General features: G+C 33.5%; 1 protein-coding gene across 1 annotated transcript; it reads right to left on the reverse strand.

Annotated features, from left to right (window-relative positions):
- Positions 1 to 582: 582 nt before the first annotated feature.
- On the reverse strand, positions 583 to 22,162 carry LOC138327576 (post-GPI attachment to proteins factor 2-like). The gene is made up of 5 exons (XM_069273771.1): positions 21,922 to 22,162; positions 16,209 to 16,473; positions 15,506 to 15,612; positions 14,038 to 14,146; positions 583 to 7,975 (listed from the first exon to the last, which is right to left on the reverse strand). The coding sequence occupies exons 1-5, from the start codon at positions 22,090 to 22,092 to the stop codon at positions 7,764 to 7,766; spliced, it is 864 nt and encodes a 287-aa protein (XP_069129872.1). The 5' UTR covers positions 22,093 to 22,162; the 3' UTR covers positions 583 to 7,763.
- Positions 22,163 to 22,262: the final 100 nt, after the last annotated feature.

Genomic DNA, 22,262 nt, shown 5'->3' on the forward strand with positions numbered 1-22,262 from the left:
CAGACTACATCCACTTGTAACTTATCATAAATCCAGTGGAAGAAGTTTCCATTACCTCTGTCCTTCAAACACCACAACCTCTTGAATCAATGTTTGAATTGAAGGTCAACTAATTTTAACCTTTAGCAAAGGATTATGGGAGTACCCATAATTCTTTGTTATACTGCGGCAATATAGCAGCAATAATGCCGCAATATTGCCTCAACCTTCCTATGCTCATAGTATAATTTGCGGCACAATTCCTGCACACTGGTTTTTAAAGAAAAGTTTCTTGCAAGAAAGCCGCAATATTGCGGCAATATAGCTGCAACAAAGTATTAGGGCGGCAATAGTGCTAGAACAGTGCGGCTAGCCGCACTAACCCGCTCAATTGCTGCAGTCACTTGCTGCACACAGATCAGTGTGCCGCAATATAGCTGCTATATTGCAGCAACAGTGCTGCACACTTAAGCTTTCTGTAAGGGATAATCTAGATTAGCAGAATTACACCATAATTTTAGCAGCTTTCCCTCAAAATAGAGAATAAGTCATTGAGAAGATGGAATTGTCATCACGAGATAAAAAATTACAACATTGGAACAGTTACAACAAGAAACAAATTTAATATCGCACACAGACAATTCAATTTGTCATATCTATACATAAAGTAAAAAACATTTTGGCAAAAACCACTGCACTCCGAAGTACAATGGGAGTAATGATATAAATAGTGATAAAACAGAACATTATTCCATTGTAATGTACAAGTCATTCAATCTGATCTATCAGAGTTATACTGCCCTTCATTTCACACTGTTGATCAGTACTAGCAGAGTGAAACGAAGGGAAGTAACTCCAAATGTATACAATTTGTATTACCAAGCTGTAACATAAGGTACATGTACAAATTATAAGTCCGGCTACTGTACTGCTTTAATCATTTTTCAGTACCTTAAATTGTTACGGATATATATTATTACAATTACTACCAACATCAGTAAATGAACATTCAAAGAAGTTATATAGCGTCATTCTTGTTTTTTTCTTCAAAGAGGTAGAAGAAAAAGTTTCGGCCTATCAGAAAGTCGGATTGATGCATATAGTAAAAAATTGTACATAATGTATAATCAGTAGTTTTGTTTTATAAATCCAAAATACAGCAATAACTTTAATCTTCTTATCGGAAAGTTTGAAGAAACATGACTGTGTTTATAATTATGGACCATATTCCAAAAATAATCTCAATTAAACAACTTTTTGAAGAAATCACAACAATCAAATGTGACACAAAACATATATATTTAAACTTACAGATGCAGGTTTACTTTAATGATATAAGCATACCGACTGACAACGCCAGTAAAACAGCATTGCTGTTAATTGACGTCTCAAGATAATTGCAATATCTTAAACTTAAATTTGAATATTGAACCTATCGAATATTCAAAGAGTTATTTAATTGCTAACAAATTGACATTCCTTGTATAGACATGTACATGATATTGTATATTGTTATACATACCATAATTATTGTAAAGTTTCCATCAAGAGAGCTGGGGCACTAAAATGTATTGCCCCGTATAGTAGCTTGTCTCAACTGGATGTCATCAGACCAGCTTATTAGGCCGGTATAACCATGAATCTGGATTATACAGATTCAAGTTACGATAAATTATGCAGGAAAATGTGTCAGAATAGACAGGTACCCAGACTAGACAAGGTCCGATTTGGACAAGATATACTGTTATTTAAATTCTTATTATTTAATATTTATAATAAAGATATACTGTTATTGAAATTCTTATTATTTACTATTTATAATAAATAGTATTTATAACAAAGATATACTGTTATTGAAATTCTTATTATTTACTCTTTATAATAAAGATATACTGTTATTGAAATTCTTATTATTTATATAAATTACTATTTATAAAAATGTACACTTTTATTGAAATTATTATTATCTACTATTTATAATAAATAGTATTTATAATAAAGATATACTGTTATTGAAATTCTTATTATTTACTTTTTATAATAAAGATATACTGTTATTGAAATTCTTATTATTTACTTTTTATAAAAAAGATACACTTTTATTGAAATTATTATTATTTATTAATTAAAATAAGTAAGTTGATAAATTCAAACAAAATAGATGTGCAATTGATTGTGTTCAACATTTAAAATAGAGGTACACTTTATACATTGTTGTTTGTAAAGAACTCCCCAATTTCATATTTCTTTCTGGATTTTCTTTATCTACAAATTAATCATTATGATTAATAATAATATTATGCATATTTTATCACTTTTAACAACAAAAGCTGTAGTTTTAATATTGTTTTTGTTTTGGTGGAGGTACAATGTATTTTTTGTTTTCATTTTAACCTAACTAGTGTATTTTAGATTAAGTTTCTTTTTGTTATTTTCAATTTTTGTACATGTTTTAATTACACAACTGCCATTTTGTCTTGTATTTTTACTTTGATGGGACATCCCCCCCTCCCTCACCATTTACATTATCTTTGCTATCTTTAACAGATCTGCTTTTCTCTGATTTCCTATTTCTTCTTTTACAACATTTTATAATATTTATTGTACAAAACTTCATAATGATTACAAAAAAGAGTGTTGTGACAATGCAAACGTAGATAGATTACTATAAAATATTAAATGATCATGAATTTTCTGTATTGAATTAGATGGGAAAATAAACAAGAGATCCCAGAGGGATCTTGGTGCCCACCAAAGAATGATCTATGTATGACAATTGAAAGAGAGACCTTTCTCTGCTTTTCAAATTTCAACTATCAAAATCCAAGATGGCGGTCTGTCGGCAATCTTGTTGACTAAAAATGTTGTATGCAAATCCAGGGCCTATGTGGACTGTATACATATGAGAATAAGACATTCAGTACTTTCTGAGAAAAGCGGTAACAACCTAGCTTCAACTATCAAAATTCAAGATGATGGCTGGTCAGCCATATTGGTGATCGATCAGTCCAAATATGCAATATGCATAACAATGACCCCAGAGGAACCATTAATGAGACAGATCCTTTCAGTACTTTTCGAGAAATAGAGGTAACACACTTTTTGACAACTATCAAAATCCAAGATGTCAGTCTGTTGGCCATCTGTCCAATCGGTCCCAAAATGCAATATGCACAACATGGATCCTAGATGAACCTACATATGACATTTGAGACGGATCCTTTAAGTAGTTTTTGAGAAATAGTGGTAACAAACTTGCAATATCTAAATCAAAGATGGGGGCTAGTCGGCCATCTTGTTGCCCGATTGGTCCCAAATCCAAAATGCACAGCTAGTGTTCTAGGGGAACCTACCGGTACATATAAAATTTAAGAAAGATTCCTTGAATACTGTCTAAGAAATAGCGGTAACAAGAATGATTAATGGGTAGACGGATAGACAAACGGATGTAAGGATGACGGACCATGGACGAAAGGCAATAAAAAAATGTACAATAACCTTCAAATGTATCCTATAAAATTCAGTCTTACTTCAAACCAATCAGAAACCTCTATTCTAAAGCAAATGTAATGCACCATTATTTTTAATTTCAAACGACAAAAACCTGATGGTCATTTCAAATGCTATGGCTTCTGCCATTATACGTATAAAAATCAAGTTTAATGAAACAAACTCAGATCTACAGCATACAGGCAAATGGAGAGAATGTAAAAGTATGAAAGTATCATATAAAATTTTGAAGATAAAAAACTTAAAGGAAAAGTTGTTATATATTAATTGTGTAACAGCATAAATCAACAATTTCAATTAAATTACAATAAAAAAAGCAATTAATATTAATATTGGATTCCAGGTCGGGAGTTCTGATATCATCATTGTGCACACACTTAGCAACGTAATTTATCATCAATGTTAATCCATTGAAAAAATGACCAAACTTTTAGCATATTATTAGTAAATACAAGAATCCATAATTTGAAATATCTGTACCGTTTATAACACTTTGGATTTCCATTAAATGGAATCCATTGTTCAAATTAAGATAACCAGAACCAGAAAGACACAGGGTACAGTGTATTTAGTATCAAACAGGTAAGTAAATATTTCTGAATTGGTAGCCATTAAATACATATTTAAACTTTTTATACTTCTTTGTATAATATGATACAAATAAAAATCCGTAAGTCTTTAACAATGAATTAATGGTGTAATGTATCCTAAAAATGTATTATAAATTTAAAACTAATGGGCCTAGGCTAGATTTTATTTTCAAATTTCAGTAATGTTGTACTTCATTGTAAACAAGAGATCCCAGAGGGATCTTGGCGCCCAACAAAGATAATCTATGTCTGACAATGAAAAGAGGGATCTTTTCCCAGCTTTTCAAACTATTTCAAACGTACTACAATTATGAAACATATGACAGATCGCTTCATTACTTTCTGAAAAACAGCGGTGAAATCTAAGATGGTGGATGGTTGGCCATACTATTGACTGATCAGTCCCAAAAGGTATATGCTCAACTAGGGCTCAAGGGGAACCAATGCATGGTATTTGAGAGAGATCCCTTCAGTAATTTCTGACAAATAGCAATTACTATCAAAATCCAAGATGGCGGCTGGTCGGCCATCTTCTTGACCGATCAATCCCAAAATACCAACACGCACAACTAGGGCCCTCGGGGAATCCACATATGAAATTTGAGAAAGATCCCTTCAGTACTTTCTGAGAAATAGCAGTAACAATTTTTAACTATCAAAATCCAAGATGACCAGCAGTCGGGCATCTTGTTGACCGATCGGTCCCAAAATGCAATATGCACAACTAGGGCCCTAGGGGAACCTATCATGAAATTTGAGAAAGATCCCTTCAGTTCTTTCTGAGAAATAGCGGTAACATACTTTAACTATTAAAAAATCCAAGATGGCCACCTGGTGGTCATCTTGTTGACCGATCGGTCCAAAAATATGATATGCACAACTAGCTAGGGTCCTAGGGGAACCTACATATGAAATTTGAGAAAGATCTCTTCAGTTCTTTCTGAGAAATAGCGGAAACAAACTTTAACTATCAAAATCCAAGTTGGCCATCCGTCGGCCATCTTGTCGACCGATCGGTCCCAAAATGCATTATGTATAACTAGGGCCCTACAGGAACCTACGTAATTTGAGAAAGATCCCTGCAGTTCTTTCTGAGAAATAGCGGTAACAAAAATTGTTAACAGACCGACAGACAGAAGGGCGTAGGACGGTCTGGAAGGACCCACGGATGACTGACCACGGACAAAAGGCAATTTGAATAGCCAACCATCTGATGATGGTGGGCTTAAAATTACTCCAGATTCCATATTTAATAATAATGCGTGTGTTTCCCTAGTTTCAATCAATTTCTTATCACAGAAAAGTAAACAAAATTCTAAAGATGAAATATTTCATAATTGTGACATTTAATTTGTTGCCATATTTATACAAAAAAAAAGATTTATCTAAACTATCCATCCATACCATATTCAACCCATGGCCAGTGAATGTCCAGGAGGCTCTGTATTTCTATAGAAAATACCATAGTTGGCAAAATAGTGGAGGTGCTAATATTGATCTTATGTCAGTATGAACCAGGCATAAACAAATACAGATTACTACACAGCTTTCATCAGTTATTTTAAGACCTATACAATAGGCCTATAGTCAAATGCTCACCTCATCAATTCATTTTGTTCTACTAAAAACTAAAAATACAAAAAACTAAAAATATGACCTTTACAAAATAATGTTATGTATCCCTTGTATGTCCCAGTTTTCAATTTTCATTGCTCTGTAACGATTCTCTTATACACAGCTAGGACACTGTGATCTATAACTACCCATTAACTTTGCCAAATTCAAGTTCAGTTTCCATTGTTTATACCAAATATCATTTTGTTTTTAGAATAAGTCACACAGAATTAACCAATATATGATTCAGTTATTTTAGACTTTTAAAACAAAAATGAGGAACAAGAGGCCCATGGGCCTTAGCGGTCACCTGAGTTCGGATACAGAATGAAACAAAAACACAAAAACACTATATATTGGTCAATCAGGCCCTTGAAACCAGTCAGTGATTTTATAACTGACTTTTCAATCTATGAAGAGTATCTGGTTCCATCAAATCTGTGAATTCAGAAGATTTTGTTTTCTTATTTTAGTCATTATGACCCCTTTTGGCCCCGCCCATCTACCCCTGGAAGTTGGCCAGGACCATTATGGGCATTATACTAAAATGCTATCACAGGGTAATAATTCTAACCAAGTTTGACCTATTGAAAATAAAGCAAATAATGCTAATAAATGTGTTTTTCCAATATCAATTAAAATATATTTGACCCCTAATCAGGGGAAAGTCTGAGATGCCAGGGCCATGAAATTCAAAATTCTTGTAAAGGGCCTTAAAAGGACCTTCCAATCTATGAAGAGTATTTGGTTCCATCAAATTTGTAAATTCAGAAGGAGACACTTGAAATTTTAGCCATTTTGACCAATTTTGGTTCCACTATCTGGCCCCTGGGGGTCGGCCAGGACCAATATGGATATGATGTTAAAATACTATCTCAGGCTAATAATTCTAACAAAGTTTGACTCATTTCCTATTACACATGACCAAATAATGCTCAAAAATGTCTTTTACCTATATAAACTATAGTAAACTTGACCCCCCTCCCCAGGGGGGAACGTGAGACCCCAGGGTCATATAATTCACAATTTTTGTAAAGGACCTCAAGACCTTTCAATCTATGAAGAATATTTGATTCTGCCATTTCTGGAATTTCAGAAGAAGATTTTTGAAGTTTTAGCCTATTTGACCCCTTTTGGCCCCACCCCTCAGGCCCCTGGGGGTCAGTCGTGGAAAAATTGTTAATAGGATTCAATGGCCTTCTCATACTGATAATTCTGACAACATTTGACTTATTTCCTATTACAAATGACCAAATAATGCTCAAAAATGTCTTTTCCCTGTATAAACTATAGTAAACTTGACCCCCTCCCTAGGGGGGAACGTGAGACCCCAGGGTCATATAATTCACAATTTATGTAAAGGACCTCAATACCTTTTAATCTATGAAGAGTATTTGATTCTACCATTTCTGGAATTTCAGAAGAAGATTTTTGAAGTTTTAGAACATTTGACCCCTTTTGGCCCCACCCCTCAGGCCCCTGGGGGGCTGGGACCATATAATTCACAATTTTGGTTGACCTTTGGCTATGAATGGTTTCTGCAAAATTTCAACAAATTTGTTTCAGTAGTTTTGGAGAAGAAGTCGAAAAAGTAAATTGTTTATCGCCATACGACGCACGACGACGGACAAAAGGCGATTAGAATAGGTCACTTGAGACTTCGTCTCAGGTGACCTAAAAATGGAGAGGGACAGTGGGATAGAATATGGTATGTCTGCTTCATAATAACCGGTCGTTACAGTTACAAATATAAATTAATAAACAAATAATCACCTTAATTAATACAGTCCAATAAAAAAAATTGATCTCAAAAGATTTATTAAAATGTCTAAAGAAATTTTATGAATAAACATGTCGACATTTCCAAAAAGTGAAATCTAGATATTGCTTGGCAATGATGCATATGTAAAATATTTGATATGCCTGCCTATAGTTTCAAATGCTTTGGTTGCACAGTTGTGTCCAAACCAACTGCATCAACCAGTGATATGAAATATCAAGTGATTCATATAAAAAGTGCTATAAAGATAAACTGGAACAATAAATTGTTTGTCCTAAAGCCCATTATTATTATAACGAGTTGTCTCCTGTCCTTCTCCGTAACACTGGTTTCCGTGGCGATCCTTCATCCACAGTGACAGCATCTCCATTTTTTGTTTCTTTAGCAGGACTTACAAGTGCCGCAATAAAATAATAGTCTTGGAACTCCAAATAGCCACTCAGATGGTAAGTCATGTTGGTGTAAGCAATAACATACTCACAGGCCGAAAAATAGCTAAACGCTACAATCAGAGGAAAATGACAAATCATTATACTTACAATTCTAATAATGTAAACAAGCTACAATAACTAATGTCAATAAGTGAATGGTTTTTCATGTTTATAATTTATCACGGTTTTTTGGTAAAAAAACAATATATAAAGTGACTGGTTGGGCTACTGTCCGTTGTCACTGGGAAGCTTTTTATGGTAAAAAAAGTCAAATAGTTTCATTACATTCTAATAATTCATATTTATATTATCTATGATATCAATATTGAACAATGTATCTCATGTTTGTGATGCCTCAGAATAAATGTTTCATATTTATAATTTATCAGGTTTTTCTGTAAATAAATATAGTTAATAGTTTCATTAATATATTCATACATTATGTATTCATATAAATGATATGAATTTTGAACAATGTAATTCATAAAGAATGATATTCCAGGCAAGAAAGGTAATAAATCATGTGGCGATAGGTTTGAGGGACTAGGAAATTTTGTATTTGAAATGGGTTGGCGATAGGTTTGAGGGACTAGGAAATTTTGTATTTGAAATGGGTTGGCGGATGGCAGTACGCGAGGGTGGCAGACTTTATGGGTGAATTAAAGATATCCCATACCGAAATAAAGCATGCTTTTATGATGCTTTTAGTGACATATTTTAGTACTTTTTCTAAAAAGTACAAAAAAAGCATGCTCTTTTAGTACTTTTTCCGGACACACCATCAGGGCAGAGTACTTTTTTTGTACTTTTTTTGGACTCTGAAATTTTGCAGAGTACTTTTTTTGTACTTTTTTTGGACTCTGAAATTTTGCAGAGTACTTTTTTTGTACTTTTCTGGACTTAAACATTCTGCAGAGTACTTTTTTTGTACTTTTCTGGGACTTAGTCATTTTGCAGAGTACTTTTTTTGTACTTTTCTTGGACTTAGAATTATTCACATGGTATGAGAAATGTTCAGAGTACTTTTTTTGTACTTTTTTTGGACTTAGAATTTTTCACAGGATGAATGGGAAATGTTCAAAGTACTTTTTTTGTACTTTTTTTGGACTTAGAATTTTTCACAGGATGAATGGGAAATGTTCAGAGTACTTTTTTTGTACTTTTTTTGGACTTAGAATTTTTCACAGAGTATGAAAAATGTTGTGTACTTTTTTTGTACTTTTTTTGGGACTTAGAATTTTTCATAAGGCATCACCATTTCAGTGTACTTTTATTTTGATTTTTTTTTTTCTACTCCAATTTTTTTTAGGGGGAGTTATTTTAACAAAATTATATATTCAATTAAAAATTGTTTACAACTGAACATTAGAAAGAAATATAATTCAACTACCGGTAATTAAGATGTTTATTTAATAAGTGAATGTTGCAGATGATGTTTTGAATAATTTTACATTCTTAATGCTAAGTTTTTATTTTCATTTCTTTACCATAAATGTTTAAATTATTTCTAATCACTTAAGTGTTCACCTTAAAATATTGTTGAAATGTGTTTATATAAGTGTTCACCTTAAAATATTATTGAAATGTGTTTCCAATTCCCTTTCTCTCTAAATGAGTTAAAATGTAGCAGTATACACTAGGCCCATGTACATATATGTTACATAAAACCAATGCCTATGTGATCAGCATAAGATGCATTAAAATTAGAGTCTTAATTATCGACAGTCACGTGCACACTGACACACAAATCGCCTGTCTCTGACCAGTGGTTTCACACACAATAACGATTTACAACCAGGTAAACAAGCCAACACATGTACATTAGTCGTTCTGCACGGACCTAACAAAACTCTCCCCTGGGTCAGACTCATGGTCCCATACGATAATAAATAGTTTGTGAAAGTATTTCCATCCTCATATAATGATTAAATGGTTTCAGTATAAAATCTCAACAAACTAACCAAAACAAATAGACATGCCGGGGATATACTCCGTTGCACACACTGTTGACGTAAATATGCTATCGGTCTGATTTATATGTAAAAGGAAATACAAGCTATCATAGATGAATTTGTCAATGGAATTTTATCAACTCATTTGTTTACACCGACTCGGACATCATAGTAGGCTAACCAACAAAACACTCACGGCTCATGTTTACGTAGGCCTGGATGTTTCTGGTCAGACACATGGTCTTATACGATGATAAATAGCTTGTGACTATATAATCTTTCCAGCATCACAACGATGAAATTGATACTTTAAAAAGTTCCTCCAAACCATGCCAAAACAAGGGTTTTGTTTATCTTTTTTTATATAAAAATCTCGATCTTTTCACGACATGCCGGAAATGTTTCTTGTTACAAATACACTGTTGTCGTAATTATAAATTGGTTTACACTTAGCGTCTAAAGGTGGATTTATTAACATAATAGTTAATATATTTTCTGTTTTGATGTATTATCACAAACTCTCAACAAAAATTTAGGAATTAAGAGGTTTGGTTAGACGATAGGATCGTACAACATTCTTTTGAATCACGTAAGAGGCCTACAGGTGTCTGTTTGTAATACAGCAACTAAATGTGGATTTATCAGCACACCAGTTCATTTGTTTGCGTTTTTTATTCCTTGTCCTAAGTTAATAATTAAACGTGAGGAATTGAGAGATTTTGTTTAGAAATATTATAGTACAGCATTCCTTTGTGAAAGACGTAAGCGGCCCCACATGTGTTTGTCACGTGATTATTTGAGCGGGAAACACAGAATGTGAAACAGCTGGCTGGCGGCCATATTTGTTTACGTCTGTCAGCTGATTGCAGAATGTAAACAAACAAATATAACTGGCTGCTGGGCCAACATCGAAAGAAGGTAGGATGTTTGCACAGAGACACGAGGTTGTTTATTTTTTGTTTATTGTTACAATACCATCGATCTCCTCAAACTCTAGCTGGTGAACACAGTACCGATGGAGGATGGGAGTTACGGTAAGTTCATTTCTCTTACTTGTTTATATCGTTCTGAAAGCATTTGGATGCAATTAAAACACCCAGTTTATGAAATAAGTTAGACATCATTTTTTGTTTACATAGCTGTGTTTTTCTTTTTGAATGGGCTTGGCAATTATTTCATTGCCGTTCAGATGTAAATTTCAACATCATTTCCAATTTCAAATCACAAGAAAATTTACACGGCAGGGGGGTTTAAATGTTATAAATCAATTCAACATCCAACAAATTGTATCTGGACACAAGTTTTATTAAAAAAACTATGGAACTTTCCATATCATTTTCACTTCATTATCGCCCACAATTTCGTTTTGTGGTACATAATTTATTTTATGTTTTTTTTTTTTTTAACTTTACTTTATTCATCGTGATTAATTAGATTGGGAAATAATATTTGTTTTCTTGAAAACATGGGTAATGAAATAACATTATTAACTTAAATATGTGAGTGTGATTTGGATGCTGATATTCAATTATATCGTTGTTTTTACAACATTTTTTTGACAAGAAGGTATGATGTTTCAATGATGTAATCCTATCATATTTACATTTTGCTGTCCATCAGTCAATTAATTCCTGCAATTAAATCTAAATGTGTATACACATTCATACATGTGTTTCCATACAATCAGGTCATGTATATATAACCTCATATTTTTCCTTTCAGGCAAATTGCAGATCAGTGTGTGATAATGATCGAGGGCAGACTGGTTAAAGACATAACATTAATATGCCTAATTTAAACAGGTAAATATTAATAAAAGGATGGTGGTAACATGTGAATATACACAATGTATGAACATTATAAAAAGAGTTATTTTACCATCTAAACATAACCTTTGCATTCCTTTTTTGTTAAGTAATATTTCATTGAGAGACTTAGAGTACAATTTAAGGTGAATTACACATTCCCCTGAGAAAAATGTCATATTATCAAGAATGACAGTAGGGTCCCTGGGGTGTTTGATCGAGAGAGGTCAGGGATTGGTCAACACCTCTTTTGTTTACATAAATTATCAATTCGACACTGCCTGGTATTTTGGTAGTTTTAGTAAAACTGTACTGGGGACAAACAAGGGCTGTTTTATAGATCGAGGCATTGGCCTCAGGTAAAAAACGGGCACGGCGCTGCGCCATGCCGTACACAAAAACACTAAAATAATTTAGTATCAGTAAATTGTATAATTGATTAATAAATCTAGCTATGTGTGAACTTTTTTCTGTAGATATACTAATTGTAGCCATATGCATTCACACTGTAATCCATATTGGTCACATACCTCAATTTTATTTTTTTTTTTTTTTTTTTTTTTTTTCTTTCTTTTCAGAATACGAGTAATTATTAAGAAGAAACAGTCACTAACAAAAACAAATGAATAGCTGATGAACTGGAAATAATGAATGGCACCCTCATGCGAGAAGAGACTGAAAATCCACAGCAAGCCACGAGCTGTGTCAATCAAGCAAGCCACATTTGCAAGGTAAATATTTTCAATATCTAATACCTGGTTTAAGATTTTGCTATTCGATTACTTATAGAACTCGCTACTCAGCACTTAATTGGGTAAAAAATAACTGGATGTCCCATAATCAGGGATAGAGAGCACACAAAACTTAAACACTCATTAAAAAGTCAAGATCCTGGTGGTGTAGTGTTATCTGGTCCTTGCTTCATTAGTAAAGACGGGTTTACATATGTGTAGGTGGGGCGGGGTGCTTCGAAAAATACATGGAGGTATTTACATTGGTTACATTCATACACATGGCATGGTTATAAAATTAACAGCAAAGATTTATTTGAGCCAAACAAAAAAAAAAGACAATTTAATATATCACATAAACATTATTGTTTCAGCACAATCAAATTCTTTAGTCCTTTTTTCAGGGGCTTTCACTGCCATGAAAATGGAATGAAAAACAGCAATGTAATGGACATTGCCACTGGACAGTGAGATCAAGCGGGGAAAAGATTGGACAGGATTTCCAATGCATTGACGAATATTGAAATATTATATTGTAAAACATTGTGACAAAACCTTGAAGCCCAATGTTTAACAATTTACACATGTATTTATCACTGTAAAATCCAATGCTGGTGTTGATAAATATTGAACAGAGTGTGGCCTCTAAATTTTTTTGTTATCTTCTGTGCATTATTACCATGTCCAGGTTAAAATAAATACTATCTTTAAAACTTTATGTTGTGGGTCCCCATCTGGTTGGATTGTGGTGTCCAGCATAAAAAACACTGCACTAACTAAGACAAGTCTATTTGAACAAAATAAAACAACCTTGAATTGCATCTTCATTAAGAAAAACAATTGACTTTTTCTGTGTTTTAAGAGAATACTAATAGGCTTCCATCTAGGTGAGCTTGAGGCACCTATAACCATCAATAAATAAGATTTTCTATCATAGTATTTGAAATTAGTGAAAGAGTAACAACCTGGGTTTTCATATTGTATTCTTTAATTATTTTGGTACTTTTCCCACCAACATCAGTAGTAAATTTTTCATATCATACAGTTTATAATTGTTTTGAGCTTGTTAAAAAGTACTAAAAAGTTTTACTGTACTTTTTTTTGTACTGTTTTAGTACTTTTTTGGTCTACATAGAAAAGTACTAAAAAAAAGTACTGTACTTTTTTTGTACTTTTTCTAGACAAAAGGAAAAGGTCAAAAAAAAGTACACTGTGTGCTTTTTTTTTGTACTTTTTTTTCCGCCACAAAGTACTTTTTTTTGTACTTTTTTGTACTTGTTTTAGTACTTTTTGGCCTACCTATAAAAGTACTATAAAAACTGTACTGGTACGTTTTTTTTTTAGTACTTTTTCTGGATAAAAAAGGTCAAAAAAAGTACTGTACTTTTTTAGTACTTTTTCTAGATGAAAAAAAGGTCAAAAAAAAAGTACTGTACTTTTTTAGTACTATTTTTCTAGATGAAAAAAAGGTCAAAAAAAGTACACAGTGTACTTTATGGGTGAATTTAAAGAGAGCAGAAATCGGTTCTAACGACAAGGTGGTGGAAGATGAAGGATGTCAGTATTATTGAGTGGCAACAGGTTGAGGGATAACTGTATCATAAATTATGTTCTGCATCTATAAACTATAAACAGATAAGCTTACCAAATGGTGTGCAGAAGAATCGGTGTCTAATAAAGAAGAAAATCAGTCCGGCAGTCGCTGATATTATTGCAATAAACATCCATTTCTTTATCTTATAGGACAGCTGTTCCTGTTATGAAATTCAAAGAATACATTATCATTTTTTCACAATACATGTTTATATGAAAGAAAGGGCCTTAATTGCTAATGTTAGTATTTCAGAAAGCATAACAAAATCTCTTCATTCAAGTTAACATTGTACATGTGTATAATACAATTTCAATCACTTTTCTAGTTTTGGATAATTGGATTGTCAATGGGTAGTTATTTGTCATACAACAATATGTTTAACTAACATAAAGCAGTTTAATTCCTAAAATTAATAGGAATTTGCATTGGAATTTATTTACTTACATCAACATAGCAAAAACAATTCCTATCCTCTCTCCCCTAACTATCCCTGATATTCCAAGGGGAACTATCACTGATATTGTTATATCCATCCCTGGACTATCATAAAGTAAAAACTGAAGGCAGTTAAGGAGAAAAAAACCCGACCAATCACAGGCCTGCAGAGACTTCCTTTGAAGATCAAAGCAGCAGTCAACTTTGATGTACAAGAAAGGATCAAATTAATACATGCGTCTCTTGTGACTACAAGTTTTACTATGAGATAGTCCAGGGTTGGATATAATGCCGATGATAGTAGTATCGAGGATGTCCCCTACCACCACCACCCATTCAACACCCTAAGAACCACTTGTAAATGTTTGAAACCCCACTACTAGTAGAAATAATAATAATATTATCTTATATATCAATTTTGTTGCTAATAGTTTCCTATACCTAAATAACCCATTTTAGCTCCATTCTACCTGCCTTTTTAATTAGAAGGGACAGACCAAATATTTTAATACTTCATTTGGATACTTATTACCTGAAAATTGTTTCATTTGATTATGATGGTTGTACGTTATTTATTGTTATAGAAAAGAAGTCATTTAAATAATTATAGTCAATTTGACACTTTTTGACCCCAGCCCTAGTTCCCTGTCAAATTATATATCATCACATATCAATAGGGGTGCTACCAATCAAATAAGAGTGACAGATATCCATGTCTGTATAGTCTTAGAGAGAAACGTATTTCTTCAGATAACTGGTATGTTATGCTACAACTATAGTCAACTTTTATTTTAAAATTGGTTAAAGGAATAATGATGTCAGGATTCTGGACTCCACAGTATGGTAAAAAAGTCTCCATATGGTCCTTGGGAGTCAATAAAGAGTTTTATTTGCAGTTTATCTATATAACTTGACAATTATGTAAACTTTTAACTTTTTTTTCTATACTGATGTTTGTATAATTAGTCATTTTATCACAGGAAAAAACATATACAATATATATATATGTATATACTTTTTTAGAAAAAGGGTTCTTAAATTAAATAAAGGATCAAACACTGGTACAGTAATGAAATCTACTCACTGAAGATGACATGGTTGCCTCCCTTGACCAGCGATATATAATCGTATTAAGCAACATGTAACAATTACTTGCTACCATAAACACAACGAAGATCTTTTCATGGATGGCTGAAAGAAGATTGAATTTCATTTTTATTAATTTGAATTGATTTTCTATCAAAATCTACTTTCAATTGATAAATATTGTTTCAAAGATGGCAATCAATTATGAAAGGTATTAAATGAATATTTAACTATGAAATGGGAGATAAATCTTATACTCATTGTGTAATCTCCTGAATCTAAAACTTGTAAAATATTATCAATTTAATCTAGATCTATTTCTAGTGCAAAATTATAATCTAAGACTTCTTCTTAATATACCTAACATATAACATTATATTTATCAAACATTGATGTAAAAACGGTAAAAGTTTAATACTGTAATGTCCCAATAAGCGCGCCTCCCACTTTTTGAGGTCTCAATTTCAATTATGATTTATTAATTAATAGACTGTAATGGAACTATGAAAATTGAGTAGGTTTCTCAATTTGATTTCTTTTGAAAATTGATAAATGGCTTATTTTGTGTATTAATTTAGAAATGTTAGCCCAAAGGTGTTATTCATTAAACTACATTTCATCATCCTGGGCACTTACTGGGTTGAATACAGTACTTATTTTCATTGGTAACAGCTATTATCATTCAGTGCAGGTGTACTTACGATAGTTTTCCTTGTTGGAGATATAGGTGACTCCTACGAGACAGGAGTTCTCAATAGTATAAAGCCAGAAATTGAGTCGGAGCAGGTTACGGTAGAGGGACTGATGCTTTGAGCTGATGAGGTGTAGTCGTTCCATGTAGTAATTATAGTACATGATGCCGACAGCAAACCTGGGAGTGGCATGGAGGCCGATACAGATCCGCCACACATAGGCCTGTGGTAAAATACCTGTCACTGCACTGATAGATGGTATCACATTTATTACCTGTAAATAAAAAAAAAAATTAAAAAAAAAATCAAATAGGTACCAATCAATAACAAGAGGCCCAAGGGCCCTAACGGTCATCTGACTACCTTTGCAATAATCGTATCAGAAATTAATTACTATAGTGTTATGGTAGCCATCTTCGATTTATGATCACCCAGAGATGTAACAATACTTTATCGGGACCATATCAGGATAATTTCATGCAAGTTTCAGCCAAATCACCACTGTAGAACTTGAGAAGAAGTTCAAAATGTGTTTACAAGATTGAGGCTGTGGCGGCCATCATGAATTTTGGATCGACCATAAAATAACAACACCTTGTCGGAACCATGTCTGGATCATTTCATGCAAGTTTCAGCCAAATCGAACTTGTAGAACTTGAGAAGAATTTCAAAATGTGTTTTCAGGATGGCGGATGTGGTGGCCATCTTGGATTTCAGATTGACCCGAAAAAATAACAAAACTTTTTCAGAACCATGTCAGGATCATTTTATGCACGTTTCAGCCCAATCGCATCGATAGAACTTGAGAAGAAGTTCAAAATATGTTTTCAAAATGGCAGCTGTGGTGGCCATCTTGGATTTTGGATCGACCCTAAAATAAAAACACTTTATCGGGACCATATCAGGATAATTTCATGCAAGTTTCAGCCAAATCACACCGGTAGAACATGAGAAGAAGTTCAAAATGTGTTTTCAAGATGGGGGCTGTTGCGACCATCTTGGATTTTGGATCAACCTGAAAAATAACAACATTTTGTCGGGACCATGTCAGGATCATTTCATACAAGTTTCAGCCAAATCGCACCGGTAGAACTTGAGAAGTTCAAAATGTATTTTCAAGATGGTGTCTGTGGCGGCCATCTTGGATTTCGGATCGACCCTAAAAGTAACAAAATGCACCAGTAGAACTGGATGAGAAATTCAAAATGTGAAAAGTTTACGCAAGGCGGACGGCAGATGACGACGGACGAAACATGATTAGGTCATTTAGGTCATCCTGACCCTTCGGGTCAAATGACCTAAAAATAACAACAGAGCTCTTATATACATTTAATTTTTTTACATAACATTTTTTGTCAGTGTTACGTTGTTCAGTAAAACTATTAAATGAATTACTCATGCAAGCTCTTATCAATTGGAAATAATTGCAGAGCGCCCCCCCCCTCCCCTCCCAAATTTTTTTTTTATGAATGGCAGACAGACAGCTGATATATATATCGCTGGATGATCCAACTGTCCTATTAACTGTCCCTGTTCTGGTTGGAGGTATACAATAAATTCAATAAAAAATGAAGTGTTGACATGCAATGGTTTTTGAATTACCCATTAGAGTACTAGTCCTGCTTTGTTTATTGGAGGACACCAGTGTCTGACCAGTTGAAATCTGTCAGTTTTCCAATGTTTCTGGATACCTATAGCTACCGACATTTATACGGCATGATATATATATATTTTATCATATATACCATTGATTAAAGATAAATTATCTGGCTATCGATTGAGAGTATAATCAGTATTCCCATTGTTACATCTAATTATACGGTTTCTTAATAATCATACTTTTTCTGAAATTGGATAGTGTTATATGGCCGACCGAGTTTTAGACCTTGACACCATATTACATATATATATGTAGAGAAAAATGTGAAGTGTATAGAGCCATATGCCTGTGCACTACCATTAGTCCCTCGACAACTCAGCTAGCAAGGGCACCATGCATGCAGTAGTGTATGGGATCTGTTATAATACAATCTTATTATAGGGCAAACAAGTAATTCTAACAGTGTGGACAAAAGATTGTTAAATTTTTGAGGCGATCTGCCCTTTTCTCATGACACAAGAGGAACAAATAAATTTACATTATTAAGGACTGTCACGGACACCTAGCGTTGCACACATTTGTTACATAAAGTGTTTATGTATGTACAAATGTAAATAATTTGTAATTTAAAACTAATTTCAACTACATACCATTTGATATGCCTTTCAATAGGTTTTGGTTGGTTTGTTTAGTTTTACGTCCTATTAACAGCCAGGGTCATGTAAGGACGTGCCAGGTTTGTTGGTGGAGGAAAGCCGGAGTACCCGGAGAAAAACCACCGGCCAGCGGTCAGTACCTGGCAACTGCCCCACATGGGATTCGAACCCACATCCCAGAGGTGGAGGGCTTGTGGTAATATGTCGGGACATCTTAACCACTCGGCCACCGCGGCCCCACAATAGATAACTAAATAAGCCTAAGACGATTCCAATTAATTATAGCGACTGGCCGAAGGGATCATTCAGACAATACTCATATAGATATTGTCCCTTTAGTTTATCTGTATGTTCTATATGTGTTCATTGTTTATGTTTTTGTGAACGTCCGTGAGTCCTTAATATGTAATTTTATTTGTTCTTCTTGTGTCTTGACAATAGCATGTTTTACTATCAAATTTTGTCAACGAGTAATCTTTCTCTGCATCTGATAATCCAAATGATCGATTATTAATAAAGTCTCATATCATGATCTTAGTATCCAAATCAGCATGTTCTGTAGTCCCAGAATAGAACATATCTGATAGTTTGTACAACTGCTCCGCCTTAATCTGCCTCCTTGATAACAATAGACTTATCATCAGCTCATGATTTCAAAGCTTTTGTTTGCTTATAAGAAAAATTGCTTTTAGGTTTATTATATATTACGAGGCACCAAAGGGTGTTTTTTAAATGCTTCAATACTTTCTTCTAAATGATTATTATCATTCTTAGATGGGTTCTAATTAGACTTATTACGTACTAAAGAATCATCATCCTCATCCTTGTTATCATCATTTGAAAAGAATTTCTCATTTTCTGAATACAGTCCGAGTTCAAAAAAAAACAAAAAAAAAACAACTTTCATTTACAGTAATTTTAAAGGGACATGAACCTAAATAAACCATGTAAATTTGAGTAAAATACATATTTAAGACGTGTCAGATACCTTACTAAGTGCAAATGTGTCAAATAAAATAATTATTATGGAAATTCCATCTTTCTGTATTTTGAACCGGCCCGGTCAAATTTTGTAACGATAGTATAGTAGTGTTGAACTTTAGTGACCTCCCACAATGCACTGCATATGTAAACAAAATGGTGGGTCAAAAATGTTGGTGAAGCGAACGCAAACAAATTCCGATAGAAAACAGTGTACGTCAAGAGTCAGTTACATGCGTGATCTGGAAATTAAGTAGGCAAATATAAATGCATGGATCACTGAAATGCAAGAGACAGGAGCCCACTTTATACTTGCGTGATGTACATGTGTGCAATAAGTCAGGAACCTCCCTTCGCGGTGCCCTGTCATATGAAAAGTCTTGTTTGACTTTTGACTTATCATTCTTACGCTAAATACAAATTGTTTTATAACAAATATGGCTTAAACCTCATTTGTCAACCATCGTAAATTAGAAAATAATCTTAAAATGTGGAAAACTAATATTCCTTGTCGTGTCAGCAAGTTTGTTGTTTATTATAACCTCGCTTTCGGCCAGCTTTCGTTTTGTGTTCCAAAAATAGGATATGACAGTTTATTTTTATCATTTTTGAGGTAGGTATTCCCCACGTTTTCCTGTCGTTTTAGATAACCAATCATTGTAATGAAATATTCAATAAACATCTGAAAACCATTTCTAAGCATACAGAACAAATTATTTCAGGTTCATGTCCCTTTAATCTATGACAAAATTGTTAAATGCTATTTTTAAGCTCTGAAGCATTTGCAATTTGGTTAAGCCCTTACTTAATAGATGTACTTCTAATTCTACTGAATTCAACTTTCTGCTTGATCGATTTGTAACTTTTGTTAAATTGATTTTGTTATTCTTACATTCATTGTTTTTTGGTGTGGTTACTTCCTCACTTGTTTCCGAAAAATGTGTTTGTTTCCTACTCCGTCGTAGAGGAGCAGGCGATGTTCTAAAAAAGACTGTGACAGAACAAAGTTCCTCAGGGATGCTTTTCCTATGTACATGTAACATCTCGAGCATTTGGAAGAGTTCTTCCGTCTTAATTAACCAGAAAAAATATTTCTCCTCAGTACTTCCCTTTACAGCCGGTGTTAAGTGTTGTTTGGTTGCTACCAATCATAGGTTTCTTATTTTGCAATGTGTCATTTGGTGAATTCACTTATAATGGTGCTGAGTAACTGTTAGGAATCATTTCTTCCTTTTCGTGGGTATTGGTATCAGGGTTCTCACTAAGTTTTTCAAAAGATGGTTGAATTTTAATAATAGGTGGTTGGGGGCCACAGACTCCCCCTAGTGACCAATACTTATTTCTGATAAAAATAGCCGGTTGTAAACAAGGAAATAGATGGCTATTTTTGCCGGCAACCGGCTTTTAATGAGAACCCTGGCTATCATTCTTACTTTTAATATTTGGTGGTGATAGTGACTTCAGACTTTTGGCTTTTGGTTAATTGGCCTGTTTGGTTTTCAAAATCAAATCGTTCCCATATACATTACTGCATAACTTGTATACCATTTTTCCTTCCAATATCTTTGACTTATCCTCTTCTAGTTCACATTTTGACTCATATTTGCACAACAGAATTTCTTTCAGGGATTGTTCAGGTTTCTCCCTTTTTACTGTCTCTTCCATAATTTCTTTCATTTCTTTGTCAAATGCAAGTACTTTTTGATTGTAATGGTAAGATCTGTTTTTGAGTAATTTCACTTCTGCCTCGATCTGCTTGAAGAATGCTCATACTTATTCTGAAGTCTATGTCCTCTTCGAATTCTTGTGGGATATGTTTTGGGCGGAATTTCTTCGGTAGAATAGACATGTCATTTCCAAGCCAAGCAGTATAACACTGCTGCTGTATTGAAATTTTTTCATTTGGTTGCAATACGCTGATTTGGTTCCAATACCTGATGAGCAGCGAAGCTGTGAAAGCGCTAGAAATCGCAGACCTGTTTTAATTATTGTTTTTTTAATTATTTATCTCTTGTTTATTTTTAATTTACAGGTTATACTTTACCAAATTAATTAGTAATAAGTATGAGATATAAATATATATATAGTGCAGATTGGGGAAATCTACAATATCCAGCTATATAGTTGATATCAGCTACTCTAGCTCATAACAGCTACTATCAATAGCTTAATTTAGCTATTCGGAAACAATATGTGCAGTGTGTTTCCACTTATAATTAATTGACTACACTATGCGGTGTTTCAAAACGACTATTAACAGGACCATTTTTATCCGATCCTATAAATCACCTTTTCGCACCCCTGGAATGTCGTCCCTAGAAATCTTTACCTGAATAATTTATAAGGTTAACTTTCTTTCCTTTGCTGTAAGAATATTATACTAGCAACAAAAACACAGAACCACAATATCTCTTTAGTGGGGTCAATGTTCTCATTCATATTACTAAGAAATAACTAACATAGAGACAAAATCTAAGGTACTTACTTGGCATACTGTATCGTTTACATCATAAAAACGGAACATGATTCCAGATAGGAAACAGAAAAGCAGCGAGAAGGCCGGTAATGAAACAGTAACGAATGCGATTCTCGCGAAGTGTATTCGCAGCATAGTGCCATGAATACTTTCTTTCTTTGCAACTGTATCACTCCCCATTTTCAACGATATTTCACTTATTTCAGCGTCGGCTTGTAAACTCTGAGTTGTTGTAAGCCGACGGAAGTGTCCCTTCATACGGTAAACTAATTTTACGAATTAAACAGATATAAAACGAAACAATATAATAGCAAAGTACCATTATGTCTGTGTTGTTAGGGCAAACAATT

The sequence above is a fragment of the Argopecten irradians genome, chromosome 7, assembly GCF_041381155.1.
Source record: "Argopecten irradians isolate NY chromosome 7, Ai_NY, whole genome shotgun sequence".
NCBI lineage: Eukaryota > Metazoa > Mollusca > Bivalvia > Pectinida > Pectinidae > Argopecten > Argopecten irradians.